General features: G+C 35.8%; 1 protein-coding gene across 3 annotated transcripts in view; it reads left to right on the forward strand.

Annotated features, from left to right (window-relative positions):
• Positions 1–18,262, forward strand: part of SCAF8 (SR-related CTD associated factor 8) — a 182,558-nt gene that overhangs the window by 65,088 nt on the left and 99,208 nt on the right. For 2 of the 3 annotated variants that reach the window (XM_029223842.1, XM_029223843.1), the window contains 6 exons: positions 692–848; positions 2,731–2,864; positions 4,492–4,636; positions 6,394–6,462; positions 9,269–9,487; positions 10,710–12,831. In XM_029223842.1, coding sequence (XP_029079675.1) covers positions 692–848; positions 2,731–2,864; positions 4,492–4,636; positions 6,394–6,462; positions 9,269–9,487; positions 10,710–12,163 — 2,178 coding nt within the window. In that variant the 3' untranslated portion in view covers positions 12,164–12,831. Of the gene's footprint in view, positions 1–691; positions 849–2,730; positions 2,865–4,491; positions 4,637–6,393; positions 6,463–9,268; positions 9,488–10,709; positions 12,832–18,262 lie in introns of those variants that run through there. The other variant, XR_003793708.1, reaches the window with a different exon arrangement.

Below are 18,262 nucleotides of genomic sequence, written 5' to 3' on the forward strand. Positions count from 1 at the left end.
CCCAGTGCTTCCTAATCCTACCCCTTAATTATATTATTAATGTCTCCTTTTTAACATCTTGTCTTATACAACTCAGGCCCTTGTGAAGGGTTTATTTATGTATATTTGTTTCCTCTTAGTCTTTGAGTATTTATTGTGTATTTTTCCATTTTTACTTCTTATAACTAATTTACATTTTATTTCTGCTATTTGGAGTTAATTTATTCCATAGTTTTAGCAACTGAATTAAAATTTTTAAATTACTTTCAAGGGAGCTAATATGCCCGTGCTTTCTCATTTTATGGCAGAGAGTTTATGTAAGCTAAAGTGTCACTGGTCTCTTGGAGTACCAAGATTTTGTTTAGCTATTCTAATTATCGCTAATGTAGGTTGACATTTTTATGCTGAAAAGTAGATTTGGTTTATTTCTGGAAATGTGTTGTTTTAAGGTCATAGTAAGACGTGGAAATAAATCCCATATTATAAACACCACTGCTATCTAATGCAGGTTTTATTTTACAAACAAAATCAGAAAATACATGGAAAAAATTTCGTTGGCTACTGTTATTCCAGCAGTGATGCTTTGCCTGTCCAGCTGATTTTTAAAACTAATTTTATTCATATTTGCATTGTTAGCATATGATTTTGTATGTTTTACCTTGTTTTTACAGTAAACATGAGCTTTCTTCTTTCCTCTCCTCATTCCTGATAGATTGCTTGGGCTTTAAACAAAGGTGTAAAAACAGAATACAAGCAATTCTGGGATGTGGATCTTGGAGTAACATATATACCATGGGAAAAAGTTAAAGTGGATGACTTGGAAGGTTTTGCAGAAGGAGGCATGATTGATCAGGAAACTGTAAATACTGGTAAGAGCCCTGTGGGTAGTTTTATTGTTTAAAAATATGCTTAAGGGGTTGTAATTGATAAGAGTTTTACATGTTGGGGTGAACTGTGTTTATTTCCTGGATTCTTCCCCATCCTGCAAAAGAGGGGAAAAAGTGAAACATTACCCTGTTCAATGTGTATACTTAATGGGATCTATTTTATAAATGTCAGAGTATATAGATAGTGTCCTAAAACTCTAAGTGTAGCATTTTTATATATGTCTTTTAAAAAGTTTCAGTCTTTGAGAGCGTTGTATATATGGAGGCTTGTAAAGACTAATTTTTTCAGTTACTTGAGTTTAAATGAGAACTGGGGATTTAGGAAATTTCTTTAAAAAACTTCCTAGACTATTTTGATTAGTATCTATGTTGAGGATGCCAGGAATAGAATCTCAGAGAGCTGTAGTTCAGATTCATGCTGCTTTAGAAAGTTTATAACCAAGTGATAATCCGGCCCGTTCTTTTGAAAAATCTGTCTTTTTGTTTTAAAATTTTTCAGTTATAAATTCACAGAATAATGGATGCTTGGGAAAGAATTGAAATATGTTATACTTATTTCTTGATATCTTAGCTCTTCTACTCTTCTACCAAAATTAGCTAATTTTCAGAATAGTATTTTTGTTCTCAGGCCAATGTACATATTTTCAAACACTTTTTCAGTTGTTTTCTTCTTGTCATTCTCTCTCGCTGTCTTTCTCTCTCTTTTTTGGATGGATGTTCCTCCAGAACATTTATTCATTCAAAAAATATTTCAGTTCCTACTGTGTGCCAGGCATAACTTTAGGAGCTGGGATTATAGCAGTGAGACAGACAGACAAAAATCCTTCCTCTCTTGGAGTGCACATTGTAGTACAGGGGTTGACAACAGCCCATGGGCCAAATCTTACTGGCAGCCTGTTCAGTAAATAAAGTTTTATTGAAACACAGCCATGCTCAGTTGTGTTTACCTATTGTATATGACTTTTTAAAATTCAGCAACAGTTGAGTCATTGTAACAGAGAACACATGGCCCGTACAATCTAAAATACAAATAGGAAGAGTTTGCCAACCCATGTTCTAGTGGGAAAAAAATGGATAATAAATAAGATAGATAAACTAGGTAGTATTTCAGTGTTGGTTAAGTTCTAAGAAGAAAAAACAGGGAAAGGGGATAGGCAGTATGGGTGTAGAGCTATTGGAGTTTTAAGTGGTTGAAGAGGGTCTAATGGAGAAGGTGGTATTCAGAGGCGTGAGACATGCAGCTGTCTGGGAAAGAGTGTTTCATACAGAGAGAACAGCAAGCGCCAAGTCTGTTAGAAAGTCTTGAGACCAGTATGGCTTGAGCATAGTGAGGAGTGAGTAGTAGGAGATGAAGTCAGAGAGGTGCCGAGGGGCGAAGTCACGTGGTCTTACTAGTCATTCTCATGACTTTGAGCTTTAAGGGAGGCGAACCTCTGGAGGAACCATTGGAGCCTCTTTGTTCTATTTTTGCATTTTTTTGTATTTTCAGAAAGATCTTTCTGTACTGGGTTAATACTTGTTGTTTTTCCCTTATGCCTTATGACAAAATATAGAATAAGGTTGGTTTGTCTTAAATCAGACAGCCTTTGAGATACGTATCTGTTATATCCCTTTTAAGTGTTTTCTCTAGACTGAATATTTTAGTGTCTTTGATTTGTGCCTCATGTCATGCTGCTTTGAACTCCTAGTACCCTAATCACATTTATCTCAGCAGAACCAAATAGGTTGGCACTGACAGCTGTGGACACATCTTAAAGATGTGCCAAGGTAGATGAAGGACTATTCAGATATGAAACAAATGTGTACATATAAAATGAAAAATTGCACCTATCCAGAGGAAATCAATTTCAAATATTTTGTTTAGAGTGGGAAAGTGTGAAAAGCTCAGAACCCGTTAAAGAGACGGTCCAGACAACTCAGAGCCCACCTCCAGTTGAAAAGGAGACAGTGGTCACAACCCAGGCAGAGGTTTTCCCTCCACCTGTTGCTATGTTACAGGTTAGTGCTGGGTGTTTTTTTATTGTTTAATGTGTTGTTTTACAGTTTTGTTTTTACTCACATCTTTACTTCATAAAACTTGGAAGAAATTGTCCAAAATATATTAATATTAAATATAAGCATTTTTGAAATTTTCCTTTTAGAAAAAGTGTAATTCATATTTAAATGTTTATTTATTGAACAAATATTTATTGATTGCCTACTCTGTGACATTCACTGTTTTAGGCATCTGGAATAGGGATACATCAGTGGGGAAAAAAACAACAAACACAAATCCCTTCCCTTACGGAGAGTTTGTTCTCAATAGGGGAGACAGAAAACACAAAATTAATAAGTTTATAAGATACTGTGGAGGGGAGAAGGTAGTACAAGGGTCATCAAGAGTGCCTAGGTAGGTGTTTAAAATTTTAAATAAAATGGTGAGGTAGACTTAATTGAGAACAAGACATTTGAGCCACAACTTAAAGTTGCTGAGGCAATTAGTCATGTGGCTATCTGAAGAAAGCGTTAGAGGCAGAGGGAACAGCCAGTGCAAAGGCCTGCAGCCAGGAGCATGTTTCGTGTGTTCCTGCAATAACAAGCGGACAAGAATAAAGTGAGTGAGAGGCAACTTAGTGTAAGTGAGACCTCTAGGGGGACTTTGGTTTTCACTCTGAGATGGGGAGCCATTAGAGGACTTTGAAGAAAGGAGTGACTCAGTCTGGCTTAGAGTTTTAAAGGATTACACTGGCAACTATTTTGAGAATAGAATATTGGGCATTGATAAAAGCAAAGAGACCAGTTAAAAGTTGCAGCAATCCAGGTGAGAGATGATGGTGGCTCAGACTGGACTGATGGCAGTGAAGGCAACGAGAAGTCGTCAGATCCTAGGTGTATTGTCATGGTGTGGCCAGTGCGCGTGGTTAGATTTGAGCTGTGAGGAAGAGCAGAGGCAAAGTTTTTGGTCTGAGAAATTGGAAAGATGGAGTTAACCATTATCTGAGAATGAAAAAGACTGTGGAAGTGTGGTTTGGGAAGGACAGTTGGGAGTTCAGTTTTATGCGTGTGAAGTTTGAAGTGTCTTTCTAGACAGCAAAGTTGAGATGTTGAATAGACCATTGATACAGTGTGAACTTTAGGAGAGGGGTACAGCCATGCCATAATACAGATAAATATTTGGGAATTGTTGTACCTAGGATGAGTAAAAGAATTTATGATTAAGAGTAGAAAACAAATCAATGAGAAATTCAAGCCATTTTAAAGCTGTTAGTGACATGCTTCCTAATGGTGATTAGATCGCATAATATAGCTAGGTATTATAAACTTAGTAGGAGATGGCAGTGTAAAATTGAGCATGGTATTCACTGTTGAAGTAGGTGCCCACATCTTTACATCACTCGAATGTAAGGTAGATTTCACAATCTCTACATATACTGTTTGTTGAAAAATACTGTCTTGCTTTTACCTCAAGTAAGTTCACTTATAAGAATACAAAAAGGAAGAAAAAAAAAACCAAAACAACTTAATATAATGATATTTGTTACTTTCCTATAAAAGAAACAAATAATTTATCTTTGGTTGTCCTAAGATGTAATCGTTGCAGATGGATAAAATGATACATGGACTTTTTATTTTCTATCCACAAAAGATTCCAGTAGCTCCAGCAGTGCCTACAGTTAGTTTAGTCCCACCAGCATTTCCTGTGTCAATGCCAGTTCCTCCTCCTGGATTCAGTCCAATTCCTCCACCGCCTTTTCTCCGCGCAAGTTTTAACCCTTCACAACCACCTCCTGGTAAGAAATTTTCGTCTTATCGTTTCAGCTCTATTTAGAATATCATTTAAAATGTTCTTTTTCCAGGTTTAAACGCTGTAGAGCAGTGATTCTCCAACCATAGCTTACATGCGAGTCACTTGGAGGGCGCGTTAAAGCACAGATTGCTGGCCCAGCCTCCTTTTGAGTCAGTGGAACTGAGGTGGGGCAGGACAGTTGCATTGCGAACAGGTTCCCAGCTGATGCGTACTGTTGCTGGACCACACTTTAAGAAGCACTGACAGAAAAGAAATGGAATCCTTTAAAGTCATTGAAATGCCTTAAGATGATTTAAAATTTATGTTGAAGTTTTTATATAAAAGTTCTCTATAGTTATCACCCATTCATCAGAAAGTATGCATTAAATTATATAGATTAGTCCTCCTAAAAATCATTAGATTTCCATTTTGACGTTAGAAATTATAGTATATCTTAAAATGGTAATTGAATTCATAATACTTTTTTTGACCTAATAAATTATAAACAGAAGTTCCTTGAATCATTGTTTCTAGGTAAAAACTATAGGTTACTTAACACATATCAATTAAATATAAATAATTGCTTACATAGGTTAGAGATAGAGTTTTTCGTATTAGATCGTGGAAGGTTTAGACAAATAAAGGAGAGAGATAATACAAGGGATCAAACGATATATGTTGTTTTTCAGAACTATTTTTTTTTGAACTTCATGATTTATTTGTGTACTATAGAAAAGAAGTACTGAATTGACTTCTGTAATTTAAGTTCTTAATCATTGAATAGAGTTCCTAAAAACTGTCAACAAGGCCAAAAAGTAAATTCATTGTCTGAAAATGGTTGTAATTTGTCATGTAATGTAAATTTTTAAAATTACAGTTTAATACATAATTTGAAATTGATGCAGATTTTAATAAGAACTTTATCTTTTAATATTTTAAATATTGGAAAACTACTCATCAAATATCTTCAATCACAAATCTGTATTTGTGATTGAAAATTAAAATTTTTTCTCAGAAGGTATTTTTAAATGATTTTTTCAAAAACCATACCACATGGATTTTATAGAGTCTTTATCTAGCATTCATTTGTTGAAAACCACATATCTTTTTTTCCCGTTATTCTTAGCCACTATTTTCTATTGGAATTTAATGGTAGCTCTGTATTTTAAAAATGCAGGGAAGCAGGTTTATAGTTTGATCATATGATATTTAAAATCATAAAACAGCCAATATTAAATTTATTTTATTTATTTCTTACTTATTTTTGATTAAGATTTGTTTCAGTGCTCAAAATAAAATATAGTAACGTCCAAGGTTAATAAAAGTATTCTGATATAGTGGGTAAACAGCATATACATCAGAGAAGTACAACAGCACATTTCACAGATGACATTATTGCATACAATGGTATCAGCCGCTTGAAATACAATGTTTAACTTCCCGTACAGTCACCATGCTAACATATAAACAGGTTGCCTGGCTTGACTTAATCATTGATTTTACAGCATCATAGAGCATGCCAAGTAAATAAGTAGTATATGCTCATGATGGGGCTCTCTGTGCTTTACTTAGCTTACGGAGGATCAAATAAGGTAGTGTATATAAAAGTAATTTTTTAAATGGAAAATATATTCATAAATATGAGGTAGTAATGACTGTTTTAAGAATGTAGGATTTCATTTATAGCTGTTGGAATCTTTGATTTAAAAGAAAGTAACACTTTTTGTTATTTTATTTTTGGTCTTTTTTTTTTCCATGTAGGTTTCATGCCACCTCCAGTTCCACCACCTGTTGTACCACCACCTACTATTCCACCAGTAGTACCAACATGTGAGTTTTCTACTTTAAGAATTTTCTTTCTTTATGATAGTGATAATGTGTTGGTTCTCATTTTTGTGAATTATTGTTAATTTTTTTTTCATGGAAGTTTTCAGACAAATGCATTTTTTGGGTTAAATGATTTCTAACAAATTAACAGTATCATATGACAGTTCAGATTTGCTCTGTTGTATCAAATTTGTGTTTTTTGTTTTGTGTATAAAATGTCTTAATCTAGAGCAGCCCCACCCACAGCCCCCTTTTTAAAAATGCTTCATGTCTTTGACTTGTTGAAAAGCAGTTCACTTCTGTATGCAAGATCCCAAATAATGGGTTTGGTTTTTTTAGCTTCTTTGTGGTATCTTCCTTGAATCTCCTGCAAATAGAAAGTTTTTAGCACCATAGGCTTGTTTAGAATATGCTTCAACTTTTTTGGTAAGAATACTTAACAAGTGGGGTGCTATGGACTTGATATTATATCACATCAGGAGCCTGTGCAGTGCCTTCTTGTCCCACTTTTTTTTTTTTTTTTTTTTTTTGCGGTACGCGGGCCTCTCACTGTTGTGGCCTCTCCCATTGCGGAGCACAGGTTCCAGACGCGCAGGCCCAGCGGCCATGGCTCACGGGCCCAGCCGCTCCGCGGCATATGGGATCTTCCTGGACCAGGGCACGAACCGGTGTCCCCTGCATCGGCAGGCGGACTCTCAACCACTGCGCCACCAGGGAAGCCCGTCCCACTTTTAATGATGTCATAATGGATCAGAGCATTCAGATAGTGGGACCTGGTCATTTAAAAAAGTTGCCCTTCAGATTTTCATCAGATGGTTTCATCTTTTGATTATTATTGCTGAATCTACTTTTCCTTAGTTGCAAAGTGGTGACCTTCCGAATTTTGTAATTCCTTCCACATTTCTTAGCAGGGATTTTTTCTGTAAAGAAAAACTCTCTTATCAACTAGTAGTATTTAGTTACCTTGAAGTACAGTTGTACAGGAGATGCTAAATTCTTTCCTGTAAGTGCAATTTTTCAGAGTAATGAGTTCTATGGATATTACCTGTGATATCCAGTGACTGAAGGTGGGGGAGGATTTCTCTTATTTCTCCTTCTCCACTCCCTTCCCTCTACTTTTTTCTCCTTCACTTTTAGTAGTGTTTATGGATTAATGGATTTTACTTCCAAGTGGTTGCATTCACCTTTCTTTTTGAAGTTCAGTTTGTTCATTTTTGGACAGTAAGAGCCTTTCATGTTACTTCTCTATTCTTTTGAGATGACTGCATCAGTTTTTGAGAGCTTTTTGGCCTAATACTAGACCAAAGGACTTTATTGTAAAGAGAGTGTATATGATACAGTTTTACGTTTTGGTGTTATAACCCACTTTTCTTACATTTTTAAACTCTTTTCTCTCCTTCAGTGTTTAGACAACATTAGGATCCTTTTTGTGTTACTGTTGGTTAATTAGGAAGAATTGTTTATTCTTTCTGAAAATTAGAAAAGTGTTCAGAAGCTGTTTCTGAATTCACCATTCACAGAGACTCACCTTACTTAGAGCCTCCCTCCCAGTTGTTTCTCCTTACACTGTTCATTTTGGAAAACCGGGGGTCAATTAAAGGAGAAGGAGAAACACCACTGTGTGCCAGCTGCTTCCCTAATTGTTCACACTGTCTTATCTAATTCTCATAATTCCCATACATGATCCCGGTTGATTTTTATCCCAATTTTATAGCTCTTTTCTGTGCTAACAGTTTGTCTAGGTAGTCCAGAGTTAAATGTGAGGATAAAAGTTTCTAAAATCCCAAAGTACATGATTTAGTAGTGTTGTGAAATAAATTTGACTAGAAATTCTGTGTGTGATTTTTATACTCCTCTAGCTTAGTTTTTTAACATATAGGTGACATATACAGAAGAGTTTTTCTACCCGTTCTTTATGCCTTTTTTTTTTTTTTTTTGCGGTACGCGGGCCTCTCACTGTGTGGCCTCTCCCGTTGCGGAGCACAGGCTCCGGACGCTGAGGCTCAGCGGCCGTGGCTCACGGGCCCAGCCGCTCCGCGGGATGTGGAATCTTCCCGGACCGGGGCACGAACCCGTGTCCCCTGCATCGGCAGGCGGACTCTCAACCACTGCACCACCAAGGAAGCCCCCCTTTATGCCTTTTTTATATCTTTATAAAAAGGAAATGGTTTTACCTTTTTATGTGTAGTTCTCACCTGATGAGTTTCCTGCCTCATTTGACAAAAGGTAGTGAATGTAAAGACCCTCGTACTTACAGATTCAGCGGGACTGGGCAGATTTTCACTCTCATATTTGTTGGTTTTCGCCAATCATTTCTCTATATTTAGATACTCCCATAACTGGCATCCTTGAAAAATTATGATTTTTTTTTAATTGCTGGGATTTTGTTCTTAAGTATGGATCCTTATTTTACTAAACATTTCTCTTGAAAATATTTCTAAAAATTGTTGTTTTTCCCTATTTTTAAAAAATGAAGCTTTCTAAATATAATTTAGCTTCTTCAGGATGACTCATTTGTCATTTTGAGCATCAGTTATTATATAATGTGCTAGGTGATACAGAGATGCCATTAAGTGAAACACTCAAGCTGCCAGAAGTTAGTTTTCATTATAAATGAAATAAAGGGACCAGAAGAGAATTCACGTATGTCATGTTAACTGAGCAGTCTTACCAAATAATTGGGGAAAGAGGATAGGAAGTCATTTAAAACTTTGGCAAGACCAGTGTTGGTCATACTTAATATTTTTACCTAGCACATGAATTGATTAGCTAATTAAATCTGAAATATATATTCTCCTTCTTTAAACAGCTTTAGTGCAGCCGCCATTATCTATGACTCCAGAAACTGTGAAAGATGTTGGATTTGGTAGCCTTGTTTTGCCAGGTGGTTCTGTTGCCAGCAGTCTTGCTACTTCCACTCTGCCAGCTGGAAGTGTTTTTAATCCTCCAACTAAACAAGCAGAGCCTGAAGAAAAAGTACCTCATCTTATAGACCACCAGATTTCTTCTGGTGAAAACACCAGATCAGGTAAAAAGAAAAAAGAAATCCCCAGAGATACATAGCTAAATCATAATCACTACTTCTCTATATTGGTGTTTAATTCTTAGGTGCCATGAATGTGTAAAACATTTATCTCCTAAAATTCCTGTTAAAAACAAATTTGGCATTCTCTTCAGGATAGTATAGATTTTGACACCTTTCCGTTAAGACTCCTTCTCCTCCTGTTTTTGGCCTATTGGAACTGTTTTAATGTGTTATCAAAATAAGATTGCACAAAATATGTATACTTACAGAAAGATTAAAACAAACAAGTATTAGTTATAAGTAACTACTACCAGATACCCAGCTAGGTCTAGAAGATAAATATAGTTTCGAAAGCAGTGAGTCCTTTTTATTTTTCTTCCTGCAACCGTAAAGTAGTTTATTTACTTGCATGATGCCACACACAGGCTTTAAGTAGCAGAGCCAGGAATTAAACTCTCTTTTTTAGATTTTTTAAACCTGCAAGCTCAGTGTTCTTTTGGCTACACTATACATCTTTTTTTTTTTTTTTTCTTTGACATCTTGGAGTATAATTGCTTTACAATGGTGTGTTAGTTTCTGCTTTATAACAAAGTGAATCAGCTATACGTATACATATATCCCCATATCTCCTCCCTCTTGCGTCTCCCTCCCACCCTCCCTATCCCACCCCTCTAGGTGGTCACAAAGCACCGAGCTGATCTCCCTGGGCTATGTGGCTGCTTCCCACTAAGCTACCTGTTCTACATTCGGTAGTGTATGTCCATGCCACTCTCTCACTTCGTCCCAGCTAACCCTTCCCCCTCCCGGTGTCCTCAAGTCCATTCTCTACGTCTGTGTCTTTATTCCTGTCCTGCCCCTAGGATCTTCAGAACCAAAGTCCTTTTTTTATGGCACCACTGTTAGTATATTAAGAATTGTTTGTACTTTAGAAAGACTTTTGTTAAAGGTGGAGAATCAATATAAAACCTGATATTTTTATTTAACTTAAAAAGATTTCATATAAAGATTTTAGGTAGCAGCCCCACTTACGTTTTAATATTAAATTTCACTACGTATGGTATTAATTTTAGCTTTAATTTTTTAATATCTAGTGTACCTGTGGATTCTTGGGGGGATACAAGTAGCTGATTAAACTAACTGCTGGAACTTATAGCATTAATAATTATAAACATAGTTTCCTTTTCACACCAGAATGATTGTGTTATTTTTCTTCTTTCCATTTTAGTGATTCCAAATGATGTTTCAGGTGGCTCTGCGATTTTAGGAGGACAGCCGCCAAATGTGACGAACAATTCTGGAATTCTGGGAGTCCAAAGACCAAATGTATCAAGTAATAATGAAATTCTTGGAGTCCGGCCATCTAATGTTTCCAATAGTTCTGGGATTATTGGAGCCCAGCCACCAAATATTCTAAATAACTCTGGAATTTTGGGAATACAGCCACCAAGTGTGTCAAGTAGTTCTGGACTTCTGGGCATGCTACCCCCAAATATACCTAACAATTCCGGACTTATGGGAGTACAGCCACCCAGTGTTCCAAATACTTCTGGACTTTTGGGAACACAGCCACCAGCTGGGCCTCAAAATTTACCCCCTTTAAATCTTTCTAATCAAAGGATGCCTGCAATGCCAATGTTAGACATTCGTCCAGGACTAATACCACAGACACCTGGACCAAGATTCCCTTTAATGCAGCCTGGAATTCCACCTCAGCGGGGACTCCCTCCCCCAGCGGTGCTTGATTCAGCTCTTCATCCACCACCCCGTGGTCCTTTTGCTCCAGGAGATATTTTTAGTCCACCTGAAAGACCTTTTCTAGTTCCTGGAAGACAAAGTGTAGACAATGTTGCTAATCCAGAAAAAAGGATACCACTTGGGAATGATAACATTCAACAGGAAGGAGATAGAGATTACCGGTTTCCTCCCATAGAAACCAGGGAAACCATTAGTAGACCTCCCCCGGTGGATGTTAGGGATGTGGTTGGACGGCCTGTAGATCCAAGAGAAGGTCCTGGAAGGCCTCCATTAGACGGTAGAGATCATTTTGGACGACCTCCTGTAGATATTAGAGAGAATCTTGTGAGGCCAGGCATAGATCATCTTGGTCGAAGAGACCACTTTGGCTTTACTCCAGAGAAGCCCTGGGGGCATAGAGATTTTGACGAGAGAGAGCATCGGGTTCTGCCTGTCTATGGTGGTCCAAAAGGCTTACATGAAGAAAGAGGTAGATTTCGGTCTGGAAACTATCGGTTTGATCCTAGAAGTGGTCCTTGGAACAGAGGATTTGGACAAGAAGTTCACAGAGATTTTGATGACCGCAGAAGACCCTGGGAGAGGCAAAGGGATAGGGATGACAGAGATTTTGATTTCTGCAGAGAAATTAATGGAAGTCGTTTTGGACGAGATAGAATTCAAAACACCTGGGTCCCCCCTCCTCATGCTCGGGTTTTTGATTTTTTTGAAGGGGCCACTTCTCAACGAAAAGGTGATAATGTGCCTCAGGTTAATGGTGAAAATACCGAGAGACATGCTCAGCCACCACCTTTACCAGCGCAGAGTGATCCTGAACTTTATGAAAAACTGACATCTTCAAGTGAAATAAACAAGGAGAAGAGTGACACAGTTGCTGATATAGAGAGTGAACCAGTGGTAGAAAGCACAGAAACTGAGGGGACATAATCATCACTCAGTAGGTAAAAGATACATTTTGTAAAGTTGTCATCTCTCTGTAATAGATTAATGGCTGACTGGACCATAGTTGTTCACTTTTGTCTGCCAGAATTAAGTTAATCTGATGTTCATGTTCACCTTTCTCTTAAAATAATTGTACAACTGACTTGTATAGACATTGTTCTTAATATGAACATGGTAGGTAAACATTTTTTTATTTTTCTGATAAAATATAAATGTTGCCCCCAGATTCTTTTAACTTCAAGGAAATGAATAACAGCTTGTCAGAGACTTCCTATGGAAGAAAGAATTTTTTAGATACTACCATTAGGTTGGATATGGTAATAGATATATTTCAAAATAGCAAACGGTGGTATATCTTATCCATATCTTTAGGCTGCTGCAGAATTTTAAGGTAATAGACAAAGCTGTGATATTTTATGCAAAGACTGGCTCTAGATATTTGAGGAGCACAATACAGAGATTTTAAAAAGTGATTTTGTAAAATCTACACTATGGTCTCTGTTTCTCCAAAGTAAGTGTTTGTGATTTGTTCCTCATACTGCAGTGAGTAAAAAAGAAAAAAGAAAAAAAGAAAACAACATAAATATTAAAGTACGTTTCAATGTTGGGTGAATTTTGTTTTTAGATGCCAATAAAACTTATTTGTTTGATAACAGTGTTCTAGGAATTGTATTTTTTTAACCTACAGATTCTTAAAACCATGGATCATTAGCAGCATGTGCTTAGTTGTTGCAGAATTTTTCTATTAACTCGTAATAACAACAACAAAGAACCATGTGGTTGAAAAAAGCATGTACTTTGATATAAAAATCATGCAGTCTCATTAGTATGTGTGTAATATCTGTGTATATTTATTGCATAAGTCATACGTAGAGTTTTCTTTCTCTGTACGTCTATTTTCATGCACATACAGAGAAAAATAGAAAGTTGGTAGTTTAGATAATAAAATATTCTTTAAAACTGGATAGAAAATAAGAGAAATTTGGCTAATTGACATTGCTCATAGTTACAGCTCTTAGCCTTTATGATGGTAAAATAAGAAATATTGTAAAGAAATACATTGGCAGTTTGGCCGTTCTCTTTGAATACAGTTAAGCATGAAGCCAGATTTAGCATCAAGCTGAATTCCACGTAAATGCTTGCATTGCTTTGTTTCACACTATTTGCTATTCTGCATAGATAGTGCTTATACTGAAGTACTTACTGGTCACTTGCCTGAAGTGAATTTCTCAGTTGCACAAAATGTAGAGTAGTGTCGGTGGATTTTAAAACATTAACTTGTATAACCAGAAACAATGTGTCCGTCATGTGTTTTGTAGGCTCTGCATAATGCTGTTCAGATTAGCCTCCAAGGTAAACTGAGTAGCAGAAAAGTTGGGGATAAGTTTCCTGTTTTATTTATTATTATTACGTTTTTGCTTTTGCTTTTTCATTTATTTGCTGTTTGTTTCTCCTTTGGGTTTTACATATATACACATATATATAAAACCATTGGTGTTTTTCCGTTTCTAATGATGGCTTTCATTTGGTCCCATGAACAGTTGCTTTGTCTCCTATTCCAGTAATTTCTCATTTGTTCTGTTTACCTACAATTCTTAAGTTACATTTGTCAAGCCCCCCACCCCACCCCGCACCAGAAGAAATGATGGAGTACACCAGCCATTGAACGTTGGGTGCTTTTTGCTTCCCTCTGATGCTCTATAGATCTTTAAGGATTCTCACCAAAAATAAAGTCTTTTCTTCTTGTAGGTTCTGAAATAGAAATAGTACGTTATTTATTTTGTTTTTATTGGAAAAGTGGACGAGAGGGGGAGTTTGGTGTTTATTTCTAGGGTAATTGAATTCAGTCCAATAATTTCGAGTTGGTTTCAGATCATTTCCTTGGGGTAATGGGAAAAACTGTGACATTGGTACAAAGTTTTAATATTCTGGAAAGATTTAGCCTTGTCCTTAAGGAAATTACATTAACTGGGATTTCTCTCAAACTACTTTAGTTACATTTGTCATTATCAAACTTAAGTGACATTCACTTGGGTTAAGTAGCAATAAAAAAGAAAGTGAGACTTTTCAGTGACTTTTGATCCCAAGTTTTTTATCACCCTTGGGCCTTCAGGTGCAAACTTGAAAATAAAATGTGTACAAGTATTGCACTGGTTGATGATTCTGATGGTGGAAGTTACCTAATCAGTTGTCGGTACTGCCTCCTAGAAACCCATCTTGGAAATGTGTGACACGCTTAATTAAAACAGCTGAAAAATAATTATGTGTAGTTAGGCTCACTTTATCCTTGTATTGTTGTGTAATGTTTGAGTGAAAGGGTATTATTCATCTTCATACTGAATTTCCAAAATTGATACTTACGTTCACTATTTTTTTTTTAAATGGTGGAGAGAAAAGCTAATTGTCTTACTTTGCTAAGTTTGACATAAGACCTATCACATTTTTGACGCTTTTGATCACAGTACTGCTGTCACTAGAATGCTAGCAGTTAGAAATATGCAAGGAGTACCTAAATACTTTAATAAAACAGTTGAAGTGCTGCAGGCAATAATTACATTAGACAGGAGGTCACATAGTGTTTTGATTTGTGATATTTTAGAGAGAGAGAATGATAGGACTTAGTGTGGTATTAGTAGATTGCAGCGTTAATAGACATTAATTTCTAAATTTTTTTTGTGTTTAAACATTTCATTAAACATTGGCTTCTGTTCTTAGCATGAATGCATATACTGTACCGTGATCATTTTATATTGTAGATAGAAACTTATTTTAAAGCAAGGTAGTCTTTATCTACAGCATATCATAGGTGGAATGTTCCTTTATTTTAATTTTATTTCAATGTGTAGGCTGTGCAGAATACTTAGAAAGCATTGGAAGATGGAATAGTATAAAATTATTTGTTTAAAACTCTGGAAATGACTTCATATAATATTTAATTAATACAATTTGTTTATTATTTAAACTATTACATTCTTACCAGAGCAGTTGCTTTTGTTTTGTTAGTTGCTTCACCAAATTTATTGGCCATTCTTCACAAATTTGGGGTTGTTTTGGGAATGGGACAGTTTCGTTACATTTAAAAAGAAAGTTACCTCTTTTAATTTGAAAAAGTATTTTTTTATAAACACTAGTTCATCAGATCTAAGGTATCATTGATTGTAAGAAGCACCATTCAGAAATTTTTAAATGCTTCCAATATGACATGCCAGCGATTTATAAGACACATTTGTAATTCAGAAATGTCAAAATGTAAAATGTGTCTTAGGATCAAAGAAATATGGTATTTCTTTGATATATATATATATACACACTCCATATATATATATATATTCCCTTACTCATTAAGTGATTTAGAAAAATTCTGATTTTTTTTTGTCATTGTATATATTTTAGATGGGCACAACATTTAATGAAAAAAAATTTAACATTTGATTAAAAATAATTTTGTTGTACCTTATGTGCCTTCATCGTTATTATTGGGTGCTATATTAATAAAATGTTTTAAGGGCTTTTAACTCTTTCAAAGAAAAAAAGCATTAACATTTTACTCTTTAAATATTTTACATAATGAAGAGGAGAGCAAGTGTATATTCATTTTTAAGATAGGCAAAATAAAATTATGTGAGAAATCATAAATATTGGTGTGGCAGAGAATTATAAATGTTTGCTTAATTGATGATGCTGTGGTTTTATAGGAACCATCTTTTAAATTAACTTAAGTTGTAGGCTCTAAAAATTTTATTTTCTACTTCTGAAAAAGAAAGTCAGGTTGCTATACTTTTTAATGGGAGATTAAAAACAAGATACCTTGATCCAGCAAAACTTTCTAGAACTAGAATTTAAAATTAATGGCACAAATTGTTTTCTTTGGGGGCATACTTTAAATGAGGGCATGTGTATTGAAAGCTATATGAAATACACTTTCTCTGTGGTTCTCAGCCAGGAAATGTGTGACAGAAGAATCACCTGTGGAGCTTTTTGAAAATATGGGGTGGGGATGGTCACCACAGACTTACTAATACAGAATCTCCTGGGGAGATATTCATGTTCATACACCAACACACACACACATACCTTCCACATATCACCACTTTAGATATGTTAAAATATGCAAATATTTAATGTACCATATACTTGAGATTTTTTTACATTTTTTTTTTAAATAGTGATACAAAATTATTTTTAGTGTTTCAATAAAGTATACAGTTAATTGTGGTAATTGGTATTGGAGGGTGAATAGAAAGTAGAGAAGTCCATCACAGATGTTTTAAATTCAAGCGTTAATCTAAAAATGAATTATTATAGCAAGAAAGGGACGGAAGGATGACACAGATGGTTTTGTTGGAAGTATTTTTGACCCAGGTGAAACTTTGTTATTGGATACCTCAAAGAAAAATTTACTAGATGTATCATGTAATTAAGTGCTTTGATTATAAAAAGGGTCCCTTTGGGACCAAAACTGCAAGCATTAAGCTTATCAGGGATTAGGAGTAATGTTACTAGTAGGACTACTTAGAAGTGGGTTGCACATCAAAGACTAATGCAAGTCAGTGGTTTATTTTGGCATGAGCTTTGCTCAGACATTTTTCTTCCCCTCTACTTAGATCTTTTTTTTTCCCCCAGGGGACTGTTCACCTCATATGTACTTAGAATTACCCTGCCTTGTTCTAGTCAAGATATAGAACAGATATTCTAAGTAATCTGTAAAATATGTGTAGTATATCAAGGGGTAGAATGGTGCTGATGGGCTAACTTTATATTGTATGAGAAATGTGAGATGCTTTGGATAGCAGGGTGACCTGTAGCGAAGGAAGCTGAGGCCATGCTTATGTAGAGCCCAGTAGGTGGTAGAGAGTGCGCCTGGAACTTGTGACCTTGAGCCCTGAGTTTAGTGAGAATTAAATGAGTTAGTTTAATGAGCATATTAAGCTCGCACAGCAGCGGCAGAATGTAGCACTTGGTTGACCTGTGTTGTCTGTCCTCCCACCTCCCACCACTATCACTCAGCCCATGGGCGGCTGTCACTGTTTTATCTTATTTTTCTGCCTTTCTCAGAATTCTCATCACAACACCTCCCAGCCTCCTTTTTGACCTATCATTCCAGGCAGAGGCTATCAGTTGGATTTGTCTGTTGAAAGCAATTTGCTACTCCTTTGCTTAGTGATTTCTAAGGTCGTTTCCAGCATTTAAGTACCTTGAGCCAATGAAATAAGTTTTCTCTTCTGTAAAAGACCAGCTGAGGAAGCAGGAGGAACAGAGGGAAAGACTAACAATATTGGAACACTTTTTAAGAGAGCATAGGTTTTATTGCCTTTGGGTTTTCAAAACTAACATTTCTAAATATATGTCTTCGGACAAGTTACTGCACCTTGAAGCATCATTTCTTAAAAGCTGGCCTGCAGGGCTGCTTTTTTTTTTTTTAATTGATGATAATATTAGCTAATATTTAATAGGCATATACTGTGTGACAAGAACTGGGATGATTTTATTACCTGCATAATATAATTCTCATTGACAGTCCTGTGAGGTAGTTGTTGCTTTAATATCTCTTACTAAGAGAAACCTGAGTCACGGATTTAATATCCTGAGATCTCACCACTTGTAAATATTTGAGCAGAGATTGAAACCCAGGCCTGTCAGATTAAAAAATTAACATGTACCACTTAATAAAGTGCCAGGCACATGTGGCAGAGGTTCACCAACTATTAGTTCCTCTTCTCTTTAGAAAAGGCAAATAAATTTGTGAGGAAAAACATAACATGCGTACCAGGCTTATCCTTATAGGGTAAGGCTGCAGTGCAACACTGAACTTACGTTTTCACTGGTACAGGTGTACTTGGGGCTCTCTTCTTTTCCAGTGTCTGAACATTCACTTCAGCTTCATTTTCTTAGATTCTACTTTCAGGATATGTTTTTTTTCTTAAAGTGATACCATAGCATAATATTGTTAACTTTCTAAATAACTTGCTACTTTGGAGGCAGGTTTGTGTTGCATTGATATTAAATAAGATTTCTTTTTGAAAACACCTTTTCCCACGAATTAAATAAAATTTCAAAACTTTTTTATTCTTTAAAATGTTTTAA

This window comes from Monodon monoceros, unplaced genomic scaffold (genome assembly GCF_005190385.1).
Source record: "Monodon monoceros isolate NGI ecotype Baffin Bay Population unplaced genomic scaffold, NGI_Narwhal_1 Super_Scaffold_15, whole genome shotgun sequence".
In the NCBI taxonomy this organism is placed as follows: Eukaryota; Metazoa; Chordata; class Mammalia; order Artiodactyla; family Monodontidae; genus Monodon; species Monodon monoceros.